The 21,279-nt window shown below is 36.7% G+C and overlaps 1 protein-coding gene across 2 annotated transcripts in view; it reads right to left on the reverse strand.

The window, feature by feature from the left end:
• Nucleotides 1-21,279, reverse strand: part of ephx4 (epoxide hydrolase 4) — a 53,985-nt gene that overhangs the window by 19,936 nt on the left and 12,770 nt on the right. For both annotated transcript variants that reach the window (XM_039734815.1, XM_039734814.1), the window contains exons 3-6: nt 19,307-19,464; nt 17,907-18,035; nt 12,285-12,388; nt 5,514-5,662 (exon numbers count right to left, since the gene is read on the reverse strand). In XM_039734815.1, the coding sequence (XP_039590749.1) occupies nt 5,514-5,662; nt 12,285-12,388; nt 17,907-18,035; nt 19,307-19,464 (540 nt within the window). The remainder of the gene's footprint in view (nt 1-5,513; nt 5,663-12,284; nt 12,389-17,906; nt 18,036-19,306; nt 19,465-21,279) is intronic.

The raw sequence follows: 21,279 nt of genomic DNA on the forward strand, positions 1-21,279 counted from the left end.
ATGCATCTGTTGCCAATGATAAATTTACACTGCCTATAAAAAGTATTCACCCTTGGAAGTTTTCACATTTTATGGTAACACAACATTGAATTACAGTGCATTTTATTATGTTTTTTTGACACTGATCACTTGAAAAATACTCTTTAATGTCAAAGTGACAGCAGATCTATACATAGTGTTTAAGTTAACTACAAATATGAACACAATATAATCAATTATTTAAGCATTCACTCTCTTGAATATAAAATACCTAAATCACCAGTGGTGGAGGCAACTGGTATTTGAAATCACATAATTAGCTACATAAGGTCAACTGACAGTAGTCAAAGGGTTTCATCTGTATCTAGAGAGTCCAACTTGCACTGTGTCAAAATTATGGCCTAACTTACAAAACAAAAGAAAAAAAGAACACTTCAAGCAACACCGTGAAAAGATGACTGAAAAGAGCAAGTCAGTGGATAGATATGAAAAATACCCAAGTCACTGAATATCAGAATATACCAAGTATACGAATCCAGGTAAATCAATCATTAAGAAATTGAAAGAATAAGGCACAGTTGCCAGTCCACCTAGAGTGGGCATTTTACAAAAACAGTGAAAGAAGAAGACCAATTAGGCCAGCCACCAAGAGACCTATGATAGGACTGAAGGAGTTACAAGCTACATTGGCTGTGACTGGAGAGACTGTGCACATAACAGTAGTTGCCAGTCACAATTTTATGTGAGACCACTATTAAAAAATCTGCTACAGTTTGCCAGAAGGAACAATAAAGTCTCTAAAATCAGCTGGAAAAGGTTTCTGTTCTTAAAAGACCAAAATTGATCTTTTTTAGTCATCAGGCTAAACGGCACATTTGACATAACCTAAAAATGGCACATTATCAAAAACACACCATTCCCACCATAAAGCATGGTGGTAGCAGCATCATGCTTTTAAGATGCTTCTCTGCAGCAGGCCCTTGAAAGCTTGTGAGGGTAGAGGGTAAAATGAATGCAGCAAGATACAGGAAAATCATGGAGAAAAACTTTATGCAATCTGCAAGAAACCTGCACCTTGTTTTCAAGCACGTCAACAACTCCACAGCATAAAGCCAAAGCTATACAGGAATGGCTTAAAAACAACAATGCTAATGTCCTGGAGTAGCTGTGACCAGATCTCAGTTAAATTGAGAATTTGTGGCTGCACTCACTACTCCCATGCAACTTTACAAAGAGGAAACTGCACTGTTCAGATATGCAAAGCTGATAGAGATCTGTGCACAGACTGAAGGCCGTCATAGCTGCAACAGGTGTATCTGCTAAATACTGGCTAGAAGGTGTTGAATATTTATGAAATTACGGTAATCATTTGTGTTTTATATTTGAAATTAATTTAGAACATTGTGCAGAGATCTGATTTTAGTTTGACATTAAAGACTCTTTTTTATTCATCAGTGTTAAAAAAACAAATTACCGTATTTTTTGCTTCATAAGACTCACCTGACCATAAGACACACCTAGGTTTAGAGAAGGAAAACAAGAAAAAATATTCTGAACCAAATGGTGTACTAATATATTTAATAAAATATAGCAGAATAATATTTCACCCATGTAAAGTCAACAGCTGTATTAAGAACCATCATCACTGTCATTAACAAATGAGGAGAGAGTTTAAGGTTCAACCACTCTTCTAGTTTTCTGGAAACCCTAAGAACTCCTCATTGCTAGTGTCAGAATTTATGAAGCTCAGTTGCTCACAATCACTGATATCACTTTCTTTGCTATCTTCATATATGATACTATCTTCAGTTCCATCTAAGGTATTGCTAATGGCAACTTCCAACTGCAGCTATAGACTCTTCAGTACACGAGCGACTCTCCACGTTAGTGTTTAGATCTGGACGGTGCGTGTGCACAAAACATTAACATTTATATGTTACTTACATAAAAGCCAGATTGAATGTTATTTACCTTAATTTATTTACTTACTTCCAACAGCGTAAAGTCACAAGTAGACTGCAGAGATTCCTGTGCTTGATCGACATGGGCATGCTCAAAAAATACATGTGTAATGCCACGAAAAGTGCACGCTGACACTTCAGTTTGCAAGCAATGGTACGAGAATGCAGTCAGAGTTCTTTTTTGGGCACATACACCATCCAGATCTAAACACTAGCGTGGAGAGTCGCTAATGTACTGAAGAGTCTATAGCTGTAGGTGGAAGCTGCCATCCCTGTGCTTTGTATATAAGAGCAAGATCAAATGTTATTTACCTATTTACCTTGATTTATTTACTTATCTTCCTACAGCGTAATGTCACAAGTGGACTGCAGAGCTTCCCATGTACATATACAAAGTACAGTGAAGGCAAAAGTGCATTCTTTCTCTAATGTAGAACCCTCGTCATCATCTGAGTCAGGTCAGGTAATACACATCACGGTCTGTGATGCAATATTTGTTCCATAAAACGCACAGGCATTTCAACTCACTTTTGGGGAAAAAAAAGTGCATCTTATGGAGCGTAAAATAAGGTAAATGCACTGTGATTCCATATTGGATAATAAAAGAGTTCATTTTTAAGTCTTCACATGAGAGGAAGTGGATAACCTCCCAGTGGTAACAGGGATTGCTGAGTTACTGAGGGATTTGGAAATTGCAAAGAGAGAAGTATTGCTCTGATTAAACAGGCTGAAATCAAACAAATCACCAGGACCAATTAATATTTATCATTGAGTGATTAAGGAAGTTAGTGAGTACAGATATAAACCCTTGACACATATCACTGTGTACTGGTGTAATTCCAAAGTACTGAAAAATGGCAAAATATTAACTTTTTATATAAAAGGTGTGATTGGGCAGATCCAACAAACATGTATCACAAGTAAATCAATGGAAAGAATTAAGGAAAAGATTGTCCAACACACAGCACTGAACATGCAGCATGGGTTCAGACTAGGGAAGTTATGTGTTACTAACATTCAAGAATTCTATGAGGAAGCAAGAAAAGGATATGACCGGAGTAGTGCATATAAAATTATTAATCTTGACTTTCAAAAAGCATTTGATAAGATCCCACATGAGATTGGGTGTCAGTCTAAAGGAGATGTAGTGTGTATATGGGTGCAGAATTGTTTAAAATACAGGAAGCAGAGGGTTATGATGCAAGGAACTTTATCAGAATTGGGTGATGTTAAGAGTGGTGTCCCTCAGGGGTCAGTGCTAGGGCTATTTTTAATAAATATGAATGATTTGGATAGGAATATAACTAACAAGCTGGTTAAGTATCCAGAAGATGTTATGCTAGGTAGGTAGGCAGGCAGATAATTTAGAATCCACTGAAACATTACAGAAGGACTTGGACAACATACAGAGTTGGGCAGATTTGTGACAAATGAAATTTAATGTAAGTAAATGTAAAGTATTACATGTAGACAGTAAAAATTATAGTTTTAAATATACAATGGGAGGTTTGAAAATTGAAAGTACATCTTATGAGAAGGATTTAGGAGTCCCAGTGGACTTGAAACTATCTACAATGTTCTGGAGCTATTGAGAAGACTAACAGAATGTTATGTTATATAGCATGATGTGTAGAGTACACATCAAATGAGGTTATGCTTAAGCATATGAAACATTAGTTAGACCTCGCCAAGGAGTACTTTGTGCAGTTTTGGTCTCCAACTTAGGCTGATTTCAGGGCTGCGGGGGATGAGTTATGAGGAAAGGTTAAAAGAGCTGAGCCTATTCAGTTTAAGTAAAAGACGATTAAAAGGAGACATGATTGAAATGTTTAAAATGATGAAGGGAATTAGCACAGTGGATTGAGACTTTAAATATGAACATGGGGACACACTTTTTAAGGGTAAATTTTGCACAAACATTAGGAAGTTTTTCTTCAAACAGAGAAGCATAGACAAATGGAATAAGTTACCAAGTAGTGTGATAAACAGTATGACTTCAGGGACCTTCAATGCTAGAATTGATGTTATTTTGGAAGAATTAAGTGGACAGGACAGGCAAGCTTTATTGAGCTAAATGACCTATTGCCATCTAATTTTTTTTATCTTCAAATTTTCTAATTAAACAATCTGAAAGCTTCTTATGGGATGAATAATTTTTATTGCATTGTATTTCTGTTAGTTCTGTCTTTTTCACTTACAAAGTCTGATCTCCTTTTCAGAGATAATACCACAGTGTTGAGTTGTTTAAAAAGCTGGTGCTTTTATAAACATAGGTTTTCAGTTTTTCTGAAATAAACCTATGACAGTCAACTTGTATCGACTGTCCTGGATATTTGGATGTATTTATATTCTCAATGCTGTAGTGTAGAACAAACAATATCAACTTTGTAGGTAAAACAAAGGTGAATCTAAACAGTATACAGTATACATAACCATAAATTAAGTAGTGTAAGGCTGATGAATCAGCGTCAATAATACAACAAGTTCAATTTGGATCCCATTATTAGCCAGCCAGGAAACCTATTGCCTTTGCCAAGTTTTCCTTGAAACTGTAAACGACCATATATAAAATATACATTACGTTACAGAACTGTGTATAAAACATTTAGGGATTGCTAAGTCACAGGACAAAAGCCAAAAAAAAAAAAAACAAAGCTGCTTATTTCAACAAGCGGAGTTAAAAGATTACTCAAATCTATGAGTATCCTTCTAATTGAAATTCCTTTTAAGCAGCAGTAACATTAGTAACCAGATTGATTCCCCATGGTACTGAACATAATATGTTAGACAGCCAATTGTACTGGAGAGAAACAGATACTAATAAATATATTCAAATACCTTATGCCATGGTGACCGAGGTCTACATATTGAGTAAGTGATGTTTTCTACAATATTACTGCTCTTCACTCACAAAATAAAATACTATTAATGTAAATAAAAAGAATTTACTTTACACATGCCAATTAGGAGTTTGGAATGTTTCTTAAAAAACAAAGCCATACGGCATACAGGTACTTTAGTCCTGGGTTTTTCCAAGTTCAGTTACAGGGCTCCAAAGTAGCTGCAGATTTTCCACCACAACCAATTTCTTCTTTTAATTGGACTCCTCAACTCATTACAAAAGCTTTTATTTCCCAGTTTCTATGTTTTCTTGTGGTGATTCAGAAATTAAAAACTAGTTATGCTAAATAATTCCTAGATGAAGCAACCATTTACTGTGTATGTATTAAATGGGGATCCATTTTATTTTGCTGTTTAATATTTTCTTCTTTTTTAACGCTCAGGTTAATTAAGTCATTAGTATCTAAATAAGTACACTGGTTTGCACAGGCGTTTCTGCTTCCCTTTAGCAGTCAATGTTAAAAACACCTTTGTCTGCTTTGCTCCTCATTAATTGTCAATATTCAGATACACAGAGAGCAAACTCGCCATAAAAAGTGAATAGAAAAGAAAATGACAAAACAGTGTTATGCATCTTCGGGTATGGTTTTTTGAACAATTGTATGAATAGTGACTTTTAATGCTGAAAATATTTTCATGAAGCTTTACAAAAGTTTTTGTTTTAACAGTTACCTGAACACATTTCTGTAGTAGTTCAGAGGTCCAGTCAGGGCTCCAGGCTGAGAGAACACATAGAGATAGGCCTCCACATCTCCAGAGGTTAGACGACATCCTTTCCTTCCAATTCCTGTAGTATGACTTGTGAATAAATATTTGATGGCCTGTAAATAATTATATCAAGACAAAATATTACCCGAGTCCAACACTGCTTCATTAACCACTAAAGTCATCATAGAAAACTACATAATAACAGACACATTCACAAAATAGCTGGACCTGGATTAAGTGTTGCAATTCTAATATTATCATATTGAGAATAAATGTATTCACCATTCATACTGATTAAAATTAAAAAAAAAAATATGAGAGACAACTTCATGGCTCACCCACTGGCAATTGTACTACAAATCAGAGGGTGGCACTATCATTTAATGCCTTTTTTCTTCCTTCCTCTGCAGAATGGATGATTGGCGGACAAACCACGGCTGATATCACTTCCATTTTTCTCCCCCTGGCTCTGTTGTTAGCTTGGAGTCAGTCTTAACAAGGCCCTCATTTGAAGAAGACATCTCTACAATTACTGTATATATACTGTATATGGGGTTCACTGTGGTGCTCCAACCCTTTTTGACTTGTTGTCCATTTGATTTACTATATACAGTATATATTTATATATATATACACAGGCGTGGGCAAAAGTAAATTTATAGTTGTGAGGTTGTGAAACATATATATCTTTTAGGTAATTTGAGCACTTATGAGATTGTACCTAAGTGCACTGTGCCACTGTAACATTCTTTTGAGTTAATAAAGTTAATAAAGCTATTGTAATAATTATAAGCTGGATGTCTTTTTCCATACGAACAACTGTAAACCTACTTTTGCCAACCCATATATATATATATATATATTATAATAAAAAAAACTGGGACAAGACGTGATTTTTTCAAAGAGATAATTTCATGTCCTGTAAGATGAGACTTTGTGCGAAGAGATTTAACCACGCACAGGGCCGGAAATAAAGAACAGAGAGTAGATGACAAAGTAGATCATTGTAAAGAATTCAAAAATGTTGGTGCGATACACATGCAGAGCAGGTTCGAGATAATGAAAGTACTAAAATTCGAAAGTCTGAAAAAAATGATAATGATTAGCGCAAACAAACAGAAATTATTACTCTATGAAATAATGGAACAACAAAAAGAGATTGAAAATATTGTTTGGATTTAAACTTTAAGTTGGAGACTTGTAGATCGTCTAATTCGTTTTGCCATCTGGGAAAAGTAGTGTTTCTTTCCAATGAAGAGGCGTATGCGTGAGAATTAAAAGATTTGTTGTTTGGTGAAAGTGAAATCCACAAATGGGAGCATAGTGCAGGCCGGGGGGGTTGGCAAGCAAAGTGAGCAGGAGGTGAAGCCCCCTAGTATATACAGGCAGTCCCAGGGTTACATACGAGATAGGGACTGTAGGTTTGTACTTAAGTTGAATTTGTATGTAAGTCAGAACAGTTATATTATTTTAATAAATGGTATAGTTGACCGACTGTAACCAAGTCAATGAATGATGGAGTTTCACCCCTCTCTGACCTTTTTATTATTTCTGCTTGATTTTCAATGGTGATAGTTTTTCTCTTCTTTACTGTATCACAAGCACTTGCATCAGATTTGTGTTTCAGAGACATTCTTGAAGGGTGAAGACAAAAGGTTAAGAGGAGCTCTTCTGCACAGCACTGTACACGCTATCACAGCAGGAAGGCACCCGTTGTCAACACGTCTGATGTACTGACAAGAGACAACTTCCTGCTATGTGCTTAACAGTACAAGCAGGCTTGCTATTGAGAATGAATGGGGGCGGCAAGGGGCGGTTTACCACCCATCCAACAATCTGTCACCACCACTACAGTATGCTGCCTGCAGCATCCGCCAACCAAGAACAAACACAGTGCAGCCAAAGGCGGGTAGTGAATCGCCCAACACCGCCCCCATTCAACAGGCAGCCACCCGAGGCACACTACAATGCTACCCCCTGCCACCCCATTCACCCTCAATGGCCTCCGTTCAGCCATAACCGAGTCACCACTTGCAGCATCCCCAGCAGCCCACCGAGAACAAATGGGGCAGCCGTGTGTGGTGGGCAGGCAGTGAAATACCCCACTTCACTCCATCCAGCCTGCATCCAATCAGGAGCAGTAGTTGCGGCGGCCTGGTGGGTGGGCAGCAAACCACCCCATCAAGCCTCTGTCCTGCACACAAGCGATAGCTGTGGCCCCGGTGACTATGGACCACAGGTCACCACTTGCCGCCGGGAACCGCCCGAGGAACATTACACTGCGCGAGCAGCGAAATCAACCCCCTCCAGTCACCGCTTGCAGCGTTCCCAGGCCGAAGATAGACGACGGAGCAGCAGTTACTGAGGCACATGTGTTGCAGCTGCGGCCCCATTCGTAAGTCGTAGGTCGGATGTCTGTAATTTGGGGACTACCTGTGTATGTATATACATAGTCCAAAGCCATGACAACTGAAAATATTTGACAAAAATTAATGAAAAGCTGTGATTCATGCAGCCAAAAAGTTGATTTTGGACTTAGGGTTTCAAGACAAGGATGATCAGTTACCTGCTAAGAAAGCGACTTTCCATGTGTTCTCAGAATAGGAGGATGAAACTGCAGAGTTATAGCACTAGACACACAAGATGTCAGGAAAAAAGGAGCTGGTACCAGACCTCAGCAAACAAAAGGCAGGCCATACAACAATCTTCATGAACTGAACACTAGTGAGGGAGGTCAACAGCTTCAAATAAATAGCAGTCACCGTTACTGATGAACTAAAGTGGTCAAAACTCTTCTCAGCTGCCATTCATGAAAGCTCAACAAAAACTTCACTTAACCAGATGTCCGACTAAAGCCTTGATGACTGTAGCATACTTTGCCTCAGAAAGGCAAACAGTATTATTAAAAACCTCATCTGTCCTGGAAACTGGCACCTGACAATCAAAAGTCACATCATTTACATCACAAATTCAAGGACAGTTTTTATCCACAGACTATAAAGCTACTTAAAAGTCAGTTTTGCTGACAACTGCATGAGTGCTTCTTGCATATAATATCTTATATTACATTTAATGCGTGATGTTATATTAATTGTTGCTAGCTTTCCCATGATGTTACTTTTCTGTAGGAGATAATGCAACTACAAAAAGATTTACATTGTACTATTTTTACAATTAATCTGCCTGCCGATACTTGTCCTAAGCCTGGAGGTAGAAGGAGGAATGTTGGGCGGAGGGCTAGCAACCCGGTCCCATAAAACCCTATAACAACTACAGAAAACATCAAGTGAATGTCAAAAAGAAGATTGGCACAAAGGAAAAGGCAATGGACAAGATTCTGCAAAAGGGACACTAATGAAAACTGAAAGGAAATTAGTATCCCGATGTGCCGGAATTTGAGTGGAGACACGTTACTTCTACTGAGGTAACTTAAGGAATACCAGCTCAGTATCTTGGGAATTAGTGAGATGCAATGGAGTGGAAGTGAAGAACTGAATTCCTACTTAGGTCATGAAAAGAAACACACCTGAGGAGTCAATATGGTACTAGACAAACAGGCTACCACAGAGCTTATGGGTTGGAAGCCAGACAATGAACACATTATCATAGCCTTCTTCTGGTCAAGGCATTGGAAATTCACCATCATCCAAGTGGACGCACCAGCTGAAGAGGCAAATGATACTGAAAAAGATTAATTTTACGAGCAGCTGCAGGACACATTCAACAATATTCCCAGACATGACGTGAAACTGTTAATGGGTAAACTGAATGTGCAGATTAACATCAGAAGGCATAGTATGGGAAATGTTGTTGGACCTTTTGGATCAGCACAGAGGACCAGTGACAATGGAGAACACCATCGATAATACTTCCAGCACAAAGTCATCCATAACAAGACCTGGAGATCACCTGATGGCACTACCAACAATAAAACTATATTTGACTATATTTTCATCAGCCAACATTGGAGATCAGCTCTAGTTAATTATAGCATTCAGAGGCACATATGTGGGCTCAGACCACCACCTTCTACAAGTCGAAGTGAAATTGCATTTGAAGAAGCACACCAAACAGGAGAAGATCAAACCCTAGGTGAATGATAAGCTGAAGGACCCTGCCATGTCTCAGCAATACCTGATAACAGTACGGAAATAGATTCCACCAGTTACAAGAAGCAGGAACTGATTTGGAAGACCAGTGGAAAAACGTAATGGAGGCAGTGACAAAAAGTTAAGAAAGAACAAATGGGAGAAGAAGAGGATCACAAAAGGTAACCAACCTGGAAGCTTAGTGATGAAAGGAATGGCAAAGAGAAATAGAGACAGTGCAAGAACAGCAGAAGAGTAGGCAAAACTTGTCAGAGAATATCTTGATTTGGATCGACATGTGAAACAGAGCTGCTGTGCTGATAAGCAAATCTGGCTAAACAAGTTAAGGCACCAAGGCGGAAGAAGCAGCTAGGAGCAATGATGCTAAGACCTTAAACGGAATTGTGCGGGAAATAACAGGAACAAAGAGTAACTCAAATGGCGCCAATGAAAGACAAGTCAGGAAAGATTCTGGCCACACCAGACGAGTAGTATCAGTGCTGGATGGAGCATTTCCAACAAACACCGAATCAACTAACCCCTACGTTAACATCTTCAGAAGCCTGTATGCAAACTCTCGTTGCAACGTTAAGACAGAAACAGGAAAAACAGAATTTTTCAACATCACCACTGGTGTGTGACAACGGTGCATCTGTCCCCTCTTCACTTCTTGCCAATTTTGTTCTTAAGGATACAACAAGTGGGCCCAGCCGAGGTATATGGGGGGCTCATCAGCTGTCCCAACCCCAACACAAGTTCAGCAACACGTTTTTATTTTTCTTCTTTTCCACAGTCAAAATCACAAAATATACTTCTTCTTCCATTCTTTCTCTCTTTCTCTTTGCCTCTACACTTTCTCCAGCAAGCTTTGTCCACCTCCTCCTGACTCTTGCTCCTGGAGTAGCAGTTGCTGGCTCCTTTTATAAGGCACCCGGAAGTGCTCCGGGTACTCCTTGACCTTCTTCCAGCAGCACTTCTAGGTGTGATGGAAGTGCTCCAAACAAGGGCTGAGCAAACATCCAGGCACCCTGTGGCAGTGGCCACAGGCCCCAGTAGGGTTGAGCTTTAATTCTCCAAACCCGTGGCCCCACTGCAAGCAAAAGAAAAAAAAAAACAGTGAAGGTGGACAGTAGTGACATTCAGACCATAATGGCCATCTAGGTTAACCACACAGAAATCGAAACATTAGACCACTCACATATCTAGGCAGCACAGTGAGTAATGACATTGACTTTGAAGCTGATGTTAACTATAGAATCGGCAAGGCAGTGGCAGTTTTCCAAAGAATACACTCCATTGACATGAAACTCCTGCTCTACAGCAGCACTGTTCTACCAACAGCCATCTACACCAGCGAAACAAGGAACAGTAAAGTCAGAACTGATAACAAGCTTAATGTTTTCCACCAGAGATGTCTGAGACAGATCTTGAAGATAAGCTGGCGTGACCACATTACCAACAAAGAGGTCTGGAGAAGGTCAAAGGCATGTACACTGTCTCAACGGCAAATAAGGCTGGCTGTTCACATCCTATGTCTCACTGAATGCCGCCATTTAAAGACAGTCATGAAATGGATTCCACCGGAAGGGATGCAGAATGGAGGAAGGACAATGCTCATGTGGGACAGAACATTCACAATGACTTGAAACAAATAAACATCACCTGGCAAAATGCTGAAGGGAGCAGCAGCCAATCAAAAAAGGTGGTGCCAAATTGCTGCCCAATGTACCCAAAGGCACAGAATGACCTAAGTACTAAGTAAGTATTTATACTATGTACACATGACCTTTGTCTTAAGTGTTTAATACATTTATATTGTGAAGTGTTTATAATGGAGAAACTACTTTATGCCCAGTTCTAGAGCAACTTTGGTTACTGCAGGTAACACAGTGATGGAACCAGCAAATGCCCTGGAACATACTTGTTTTGTGAAAAATGTCAGGAATACAGATTCTTTCATTCTTTTCTTCTTTTAAAATGGGAGTACTCATAAAGTCAAGATCTATAATGACAAGGCATATGACCGCATTCATATAAAGAAAACAGAAATTTTAGCTTAACTTGTAAACGTATATGTTGCAAAAATCAAATCATCCACTACAGTTTTCAACATGTGGATACAGATGGATAGAATTCTATAGCACCTCAACAGAATATATCAAACTATGTCAAAATATAAACTAAAGGGTAACCTCGTTAACCTCCAAGTATACTTTCATACAAAGATGTATAAATATAAGTATTTAAATCGCTTCTTATTTAGTAGATCACGTTGTTTAGCCCTTGGCATATCTTAATTGTCCTTGTGCCATTGTATAAGGTTTCTAGTTTAGTAATGCTATTCTAATGAGAAACTATCCTGAATTGGACTACACAATCAAAAAGGTTTCAGAAAAGCATTACATAATTGTATTATTTCTTTTCTCTTTCATTTTGTAGGTAGCAAAGCAAAGTAATTTGTGTGTAGGCAGAACTGTTTAGCATTCAAAAGAACACACTGCAACAGCCATAAATCCAAAGGTTATTTTATTCTCAAGTTCATTTACTGAATACTAGCACGTGCTCTGTATTAATCACTCTACACAGTAATGTTCCTTATGTAATTAATGTCTTCAAATTTATAATTGGTTTTGAACATCTACCTTACCTTAAAATCATTAATGCTCAGCATTAACTCAGGAAGCCTGGGCAACTGAAAAAAGAAGAAGTAGCTGGACTTCTTCAGTTGGGAAGGATGGCGCAGAGTGTAATCTAGAAACAAAGAAAGGTATTTTTCATATCTGTAATAAGTTTAAAAATCAGATATTGTACAGCTACAAAACCAACCTTTTTATTTTTACAGTTGTCATTAGATTTCACTCATGTTTTACAAACACAAAAATACAGTAGAAGTGTTTAAATTAATGTTAAAAAAATCATTATCCTTTCCTCAAAGCAAAAATGAGTTCACCAAGTATGCACTTTAAATGATTCAATGAAGAATGTATTCTAGTTTTAGGACAGGAAAGGAAGAGACAATGCCGTGCATCTATAGGATATGCAAGTAAAAAAAGGAGTGAATAGTCACCAGAGAAAAAGCCTTGCAGACTCGAGGAGACTCATGCAAAATCCATCTAGATAGTGATCAGGTGCACAATTCACACCCAGTCAGCTGGAGCTGTCCAAGTGGGCAAAACATCTTGTGTCCTTTTGTACTTTTTACACATAAATAATAAATCATAAAAGAATTGCAACAAAATACAATAAGTGCATTTATTTATTTCAGCATACAGATTGTACAGGCGATTCTTGGGCTTGGATTTCAACTGAGCTCTTTAGACCTGCGTGTGAGACAGACCCATGTGACTGTCCTCTCTGTTTCACTGCTGCTTCACTGTGTGCAGGCAATTTCAACACATCAATTTCATTTTCTTAGTATTCATGACTGTGTCTTTGTTCACACATCTACGACAAGGCAGTTCAAGGTTAAATTCCAGGGACAGCATGCTGTGGGAAATAGGGCTCATGTGCTGCCAGAGAGTGCGTGTCACTTATGTTTCCATTTCTGTTGTGAAGTTTATTTCCGTTGTGAGTTTTGGTTGATATCATGCTCTCACTTTTTAATGTTAATTTTGTGCTTTCATCATTCATTAATTTCATGCTATAACTTTTAATTGTTAATTTCACATTCTCACATTTTAATGTTCATTTTACACTCTGAATTTTTAATGTTAATTTATGCTATCACTTGTTAAGGGTAATGTTGCACTCTTTTTTTTATTTTTCTGTGTTATACCCTTGGGAGCCACTGTTATCAGAGTGTATGTATTTGAGACCCTTCCACTGCCTGCTTACCTTAGCCCATAAAATATTCACCATCTCTTGAACGTTCCTGGGTAAATCCCATTTTGAGTGGAAAGCATTTCATTGATACAGGAACCTCTTGTTTGTGTGTGTGCGAGAGAGAGTGTAACAGTAGACAGATAAAAATAGCTCTCCAAACAAAATTAAAAACAAACAGCAGTCAAAATTATAATCAAAAAAGCTGTGAAAGTTGAAAAAATGAAGACTAAAAACTAAAGACAAAACTAGAAATACACAGTAGGACTGAAATAATGTCACTAAATATCTTAAATCATGACAAATTTATGTAAGTTTAAATATCCTTGACAGGCAAACAATTAGAATTGCAAAGAAACAGCAAACTGGAAATGTGACCAACAGAGAGGCCTCCAAACAATCGTAAACCATATGTCAAGGAACAGCTGGTGGGTGACACACCAAAGTGAAACAGAGAATTTCAGTGCTCTAAAAAAGAGCAGGAAAACAGCTTCCATCAGGAACAGAACTCATAAGAACAACCATACATTTGGCTTTAGAAGGATACAATACCATAGGCTCACACAGCTCCAAGTGTGTTCACTTTGAGAACGATTTTTTGGCACAATCTGAAAGGTTTTCCTGAGGAACACAAGTCCTGGAATTGCAGACACAGCCCATTTGGCCAGTATAATTAAGTCTATAAATTGTTCAGTTATTTGAAATAACTGTTACTATCAAAATAACTAGAGCATCACTTTCTTCTTAGAATAAAAATGTTGTTTTGTTTCTTGAGAATTTTGACTGACTAAACTACCATGTTGATGCATGATTAATCTAGCTCAACTCCCATATTCACTTGTTTTTTTTGCATCCATGACTACAGTAGAGAGGAAAGATGACTTCATACAAATATGGTAAAACAGTTGTAACTTAAAAATGGTTAGTAAAAAAAGAGTTCTTATCTGCAAGATAGACAATGGGAAGGCACAGGGACATAAACATGCAGTCAAAATTAGAAACTAAGAAACAGTTAAAAAAAACAGACAAAATGCAGCCATATGATTGCCATTTGACAGAGGAAAAAACAAAAATAAAGAGTTAGTGGAAATAATCTTAATTCAAAATAGAGCACAAAACATACAGTAAGACGATTACAATTTAGAGACTGAACTACAAACAGGTAAAATTGACCCAAAAGCTATAAATACAGGTAGTCATCGACTTATGTCCATGTTCCGACAGACCAGTCATAAATTGATCTGGACATAAGACAGATTAGTATTTGTATTCTAACCCTACCGTATGTATAGTACTGTATAATAAGTCCCTTAAGTCATATTGTTTGTTTATATAATTTTTTTCCTCATTATTAGGACACTGTAGATTTTCTAGCTTTTTTCTGTATGCAGTACTCCCTCCTCGATCGTAGAGGTTGCGTTCCAGAACCCCCCGCGATAGGTGAAAATCCGCGAAGTAGAAACCATATGTTTGTATGGTTATTTTTATATATTTTAAGCCCTTATAAACACTCCCACACTGTTTATAAATATTTCCCGCACAGTTATACAGCATAAACCCTTTGTATTCTCTTAGATATTAGGTAAGATTCATTGAAATTATGTATGTAAACACACTGTTTATATACAGTAAAACCGAAGTATTATTTTAAAGATATCAAGCGTCTCCGATATCACATGTTATAGACATTACAATAGACAGGCCACCAGCAATAAATACGCATCTTCCATTGGCGCTTGGGCATGGCCCCTGAAGCAGTAGCAGGAGCAGCTTGTTTTGGAGCCATAATTAAGGGCTTGACTATGCACAAAGATAAACACAAAAGAGCACAAAAGTTTTTACACAGCGAAACATGTTGATGCTGAATGAGTGAGACGAGACCTCCTGGTTAACACCGCGGAATTGAATTGGGTGCTCCATCGCTGAGCCAGTCAGCACACAGGAATTTAACTGCATGCTCTGATTGGTTAGCTTCTCAGCCATCCGCCACTAGCATCCCTTGTATGAAATCAACTGGGCAAACCAACTGAGGAAGCATGTTCCGGAAGTAAAAAGACCCATTGTCCGCAGAACCCACAGAGCAGTGAAAAATCTGCGTTATATATTTAGATATGCTTACATATAAAATCCACGATAGAGTGAAGCCGCGAAAGTCGAGCACGATATAGCGAGGGATTACTGTATTTGTTTCGTTTTATTAGTATATGTCGCTATTACTGTTGCTCTAATGGGTGCCGTACCTTTAACAGCTTCACAAATTCTTTCTTTGTTTGTGTAATGCTATGCCATCAGTGTGAACCTCTCCCAGTGTTCACTGTGTTAACCGTGATAGCAGGAGTTGTACTGGCAGAGTATGAACACTCAGAATGTTTTGAATTTTAACATTACAATCTGTTTAATAATAAACATTAACAGATAAAAGAGTTCACTATAGTTTCATTACCCCTTCATGGCTCAAAGCGGCACATCAACGCAGAAGCTTCAGAGGTTAACCGGATTCAAAGTGCAGCAATACAGTGATTGCAGTAAACACCGTTTACAATGGGATAACTTAAAAAGTCACACGCAATCGCACTCCCTTTCTTTCATCCTCATACAACTTGATCACATACACACGTAGCTGAACGTAGTCTAAACCACTGCAAGTAATAAACAGATCGAGACGAATGAGTCACAGCAAACAGATATGGCATGGCAAAAACTGTTGTTTGCCATGAAATGCAGTAGTGGTCATAAATCGAATGGTCATAAAGCGCATAGGTTGAAAATTAAAAAACTACCTGAAATGTTAGCTGCCTTCTCATATATAATACAACAAATAAGCTCAAAAGATGACGTCTAAGTTAGTAAGTCACAAAAGGAGACACGAAAAAGAATGGAAAGCTGGTGAATTGCATGTCATGAGCTTTTTCTGAAGGACAGTTTTTCGTAATTCCATATGTGTTGGCCATAAAATTACAAGGAAGTTGTGGAACAAAGCCATTGATAGATGACCACTTTTCAGAAGGTGACTTTACCTGTATCTAATAACAAATAGCTGGATCTACATTGGTGCAGAAAATCATTACATTGAATTTGAACCATAATACATTAAATCTGGTTGACTCCTAACACATTATTATTAGCTAGGGTGAGAAATTACCAAGAATGTTTGGGCAATTAAATACTGTCTTCTTTATAACCAAATTCTGTTAAAGGGATCTGAGTAATTATACTCTGGTATATAATTTGGCTCTGGTATGGAAATAAACAAACTATGTTTTTATATGTTAACAGTAAAAAATATAACATTATGTGGAATGCTGGTAACAGCTCCAAGCATAAAGTGAACAGGACGGTGCAATGCATTCTACTTAGTCATTCTAATCCAGGTAAATTTAATTCCAACATCCAAACTCTTTTGGCACTATGCTGCAGTAAAGAAAAGGTTTACAGCAGAGCGAACACGTGACAAAGATATTTGTTCTATTTTCCAAAATTCGGCATATCAAAAATTGAAGTAAAACAAATTGGGTCTGACTAAAAATGAAGAATATGCTTTGTTCAAGCATTGTTATAATATAATAATAAATATGAAAGGACTGGTTACTAAATAGTAGGAACAAAACTAGATACTTACAAAACAAGTTCAAGTTTTATTTACAAAATTTAAAAAGTACATTAGAACTTTTATTCATATTTGTTGTCAAGGTAGCATTACATTATAAAACTAAATGAATAAAAGGATTAATTTGAAATGGTATACACAGTTTCAGACTATGTTCAAGTATAGTCAATATATCAATATAGTATGCAATACATAACGTATGACCGATGATATCCTCAGAGTTAAAGAAATGCAGTCAGACAATTAAGGTACTGTACTTCAGTTATTCACAACATGCATACTATTGATGTAAAAATACTTTATGAACTTTCTGGTCTTGGATTTAATGGTACAGTACCACTTCTCTGACTATAAAGGTGAGATAATTTTGTATCAAGGATAGAGTTTTGTAATATTCTACATGTTTATGTGTCAGGTGCCACAAGCCTCTCAATACAGTCAGCACTTTCTGTGTATTTATAAAAGTTTACACTACAAGAATGTGGACCCAAATGAAGCACTGTGTCTCCTCAAATCCATAGTGAATGCTTTTGTCTTGGTGATATTAAGAGATAGGTTGCTCTCTCTATAACACTTTGTGAGATCTTCTATAATATTCCTGTGTGAAGCCTCATGGAATCTCATCGTTGTTAATGATTAAGGCACCACTGTGCTGCCAATAGAAAACTTGATGAGGTGACTATACGATACAGTACTTTCCAAGAAACTCTGATCTTCTTTACAAAAATTAGGATCCAACTTCAGATGGAATTAAAAATATATATAATCAATGAATAGCATAATCACCTATGAGTGTTAACCATTGAGGTGCTCAAGAGCAATGTAAAGTAAATATGCACTTACCAATAAAAGCAGAAGGATGAGGACAATTGAGAACTATTAGCTTATTCACCATCTCTGGGTAATAGATTGCAAACAACCAGGCAATCATACCACCCCAATCGTGACCAACAATGTAACATCGATTATATCCTACAAAGGAATAAGAAAATGTTTGAAAACTATTATACTGAAAGCATTCAAGCTAAGCACAGAATCCATGTTTAGAAAATGTGACTTATTGCCCACCATAAATACAGCAACTGGCCCACTAAACATATCTGTACTCTAGGTGCCACATTGGCCATCTAACAGAATATTCTGGAACAAACACCAAATGATTCACTTGTAAACCATATTATTAAAATCACAAAGTAACCAGCAAATCAGATCAGTGTTACAAGACCAGTCCAGCCTGTCACTGATGTTGACACCCAAGTACTTGTAGCAATGCACCACCTCTGCATTCACTTCTTGAATAATTAATGACTGGGCGCAGAGGCTCTTTGATGTGGCAAAAGTTAATAAACAGTTCCTTGGTTTTGCTGATGTTAAGATGCAGACAGTCTTTCTGCACCAAGAAACACGTTTCCCCACCTGATTCCTATACTTTGTCTCATCTACTTTATCAACACACCCCATAAGTGCAGAATTATCTGAGAAAGTCTGCAAGTGACATGTCCTGGTGTTATGTTTATAGTCTGAGGTGTTCACAGTGAAGAGAAAATGAGACAGATCTGTTGTTTGTGGTGCTCTGGTATTGCTCACCTTTGTATCAGAGACATATTCTTAGGGTATCAAAACTCATTCATATTCATGGCAGGGTTAGTTTTAAATACTTTTGACAATCACAAAAAAGATATTATACATCCTATTCAAGCTGTCTTCAAAACATGACAAGGCAAGAACATGTCAGCACAATAACACAAGGCAGCAAAACACAACAGCTCAATAATGATTCAAATGTTTAGAAGTAGGCTCCGATGGCATTATTATCAATGTACATTAAAGAGCAATGCACATCATTTTCCTGTTTTGATAAATGCTAACGATAACTTAGTCTTTTTTCACAAAAAAAATAAAATTAAAAATATTTTGCATGCAATACTAACAAGCTTATTTTTTAACACATTTGCATCAGCAGAATAACAAAAAAGAAAGAAATCCACTCAGCTTGAAAATTATTTTAGCCCACTGTAGTGCTACATTGGCAAATTTGTCACCAGTTTAACAATACAGCATGAATTTGGTCTATGAGTGCACAACACGAACATGGGCAGATCACATAAACTTTATATATTCTATCCTTAGTTAAATATGGGAGGATTGATAGCAAGCTCAGCTGTAAAATAATTTGAAATACCATTAGAAATTTTGTACACAAAGAAAAAAACACATAATACAAGCTTTATCCTGGAACTCACCTAGGTATTCAACAATGTCTTTAATGTCAGCAACCAAGTAATCCAGTTTATAGTTTTCCATTCCAACTGGCATGTCAGATTCTCCATATCCTCGCATATCTACAGCTACCACTCGGAATTCGCTCTTGAATTCCCGAAGCTGATGACGCCAGGAAAACCTAGGAAGAAAAGGAATGCTTTTCATCATTTCAAAACAGTTGTCTCTTTTCACAATTATTGAAAAGTGGCTCCTATTTTTATATACTATCAGTTACCAACCTGTAGTTGATAAAAATGCAAACTAAGGATATTTAGGAGATGCAGAAACACTGCATGACTTAAAATGCCTTCAGTTTCAGTCTGTTCAGTGATTTTGCATTTATTTTGCACAGCACATAATATTCATTGATGTTAAAGTGATTAAAAAAACAAATTTAAAAAACTAAAAATGTTACTTTCGATGACAACAAAATAATTATAATAAATGGCAAATATTGAATCACAAATGGCATCCCTTCATTTAGATAATCAAAATTATTTTGATAACAATGTTGGCCAATGTTATGGTTTCAAATGATTTCAGTAATATCACGCAAAGTGAGTAAGCTTCAATCAAAAAAAACACATTAAAAAAATAAAAAATAGAAATATGTAATGTACACACGACACTGTTTCCCAGTGAAAAACAGTCCTAATTATATGATGTTCATTGAAATTCTTAAAAAATAGTGTATTATATTTCAAATTTTAATTTGATTTTTTTGCAATACTTGCGTTATTCACTTATCTGAAAGAAAAATAGCTCTTGGATTGCTTTTTTATCAGAGTTTCCAAAACATTAGCTTACCACCCTAAAGTTAATTCAAAATCAGGCAGAAAGAATTCTATCTAGAACTTGAGATACCATATATCCCCAGTTCTAACTATGCTGACTATACTGGCTTCCATGTAAAATCTCCAGTTGAAAATGACTTACCTCAGTTACCTTACTGAAAATATTGATGCAACTGTTTTGCATTAATGGATTAATAGCTCTGATTAATAATAAATAATGATTAATCATATTAGAATTCTTGATATTTTTCTCTTATTCAAACTATGTATTTTGTATTGAAAAACATTGTAATTTATAATTTGTAATACAATTTTTAATAAATGTGTTGAAAATTAAAATTTGACAAAATATTCTTTTCACATATGATCCGATGCATTTTAAAATATTGCATGGCCAATAATATAAGATCCAGTTACAATAGGCTTCAAAAGTATGCCCATTATAACCGGACCAATTCTGATATTATATATTGTACAGCAAAATTGGTAGAATTATGTCAGCACATTGAATAACATTGTAACATAGGTTCGGCACGACACCGCTGAAAGGTTGCCAACCCCTGGAATAGGATATGCTTTTCACACTATCACTAATGGTTGGATTGGGATTTTTATAATTGCATAACGTAAAGCAATGCAGTGTAAAATATCATGTTTTTACTATGCAATATTATACCACTCTGTAATACTCCAGACACTGATATACTGTAAGTGGATAAGGAAAAAAAAATGGTTCCAATGCTGTTTGACTGGTAGGCAAAGACTTTGTCTTAGTATAGTCTAAATGTATTAAATATTTCAAACAGCAGCCACTAAGTGCTTGCCTCAGAATAAAAACAATTTCCTTGCTGCATCTTTACTAGAGTAATCACACTGGATTCATATCAGATCAAATCCTCTATTAAACTCATTATCAATATACCATAATTCTTGAATGTTGCTGACCTGAAATAATTGCATTTAACAAATGCAATCCTTTCATACTGCTTTTTTCAGTATTCCAAAGGTTAACTATATGCCTCCAAGTAAGGGTTTATATACTTTTGTGGCTTATAATCTCTTGGCTGTATTCCTGTTCATAACATCCTCTCAGTTAGCAATACAAATTGCTGTTGAATATCAACATTTTATTGTTGTGTTTTTAGAGCTATTATATCTGC

Source organism: Polypterus senegalus, chromosome 14 (assembly GCF_016835505.1).
Source record: "Polypterus senegalus isolate Bchr_013 chromosome 14, ASM1683550v1, whole genome shotgun sequence".
Taxonomy (NCBI): domain Eukaryota; kingdom Metazoa; phylum Chordata; class Cladistia; order Polypteriformes; family Polypteridae; genus Polypterus; species Polypterus senegalus.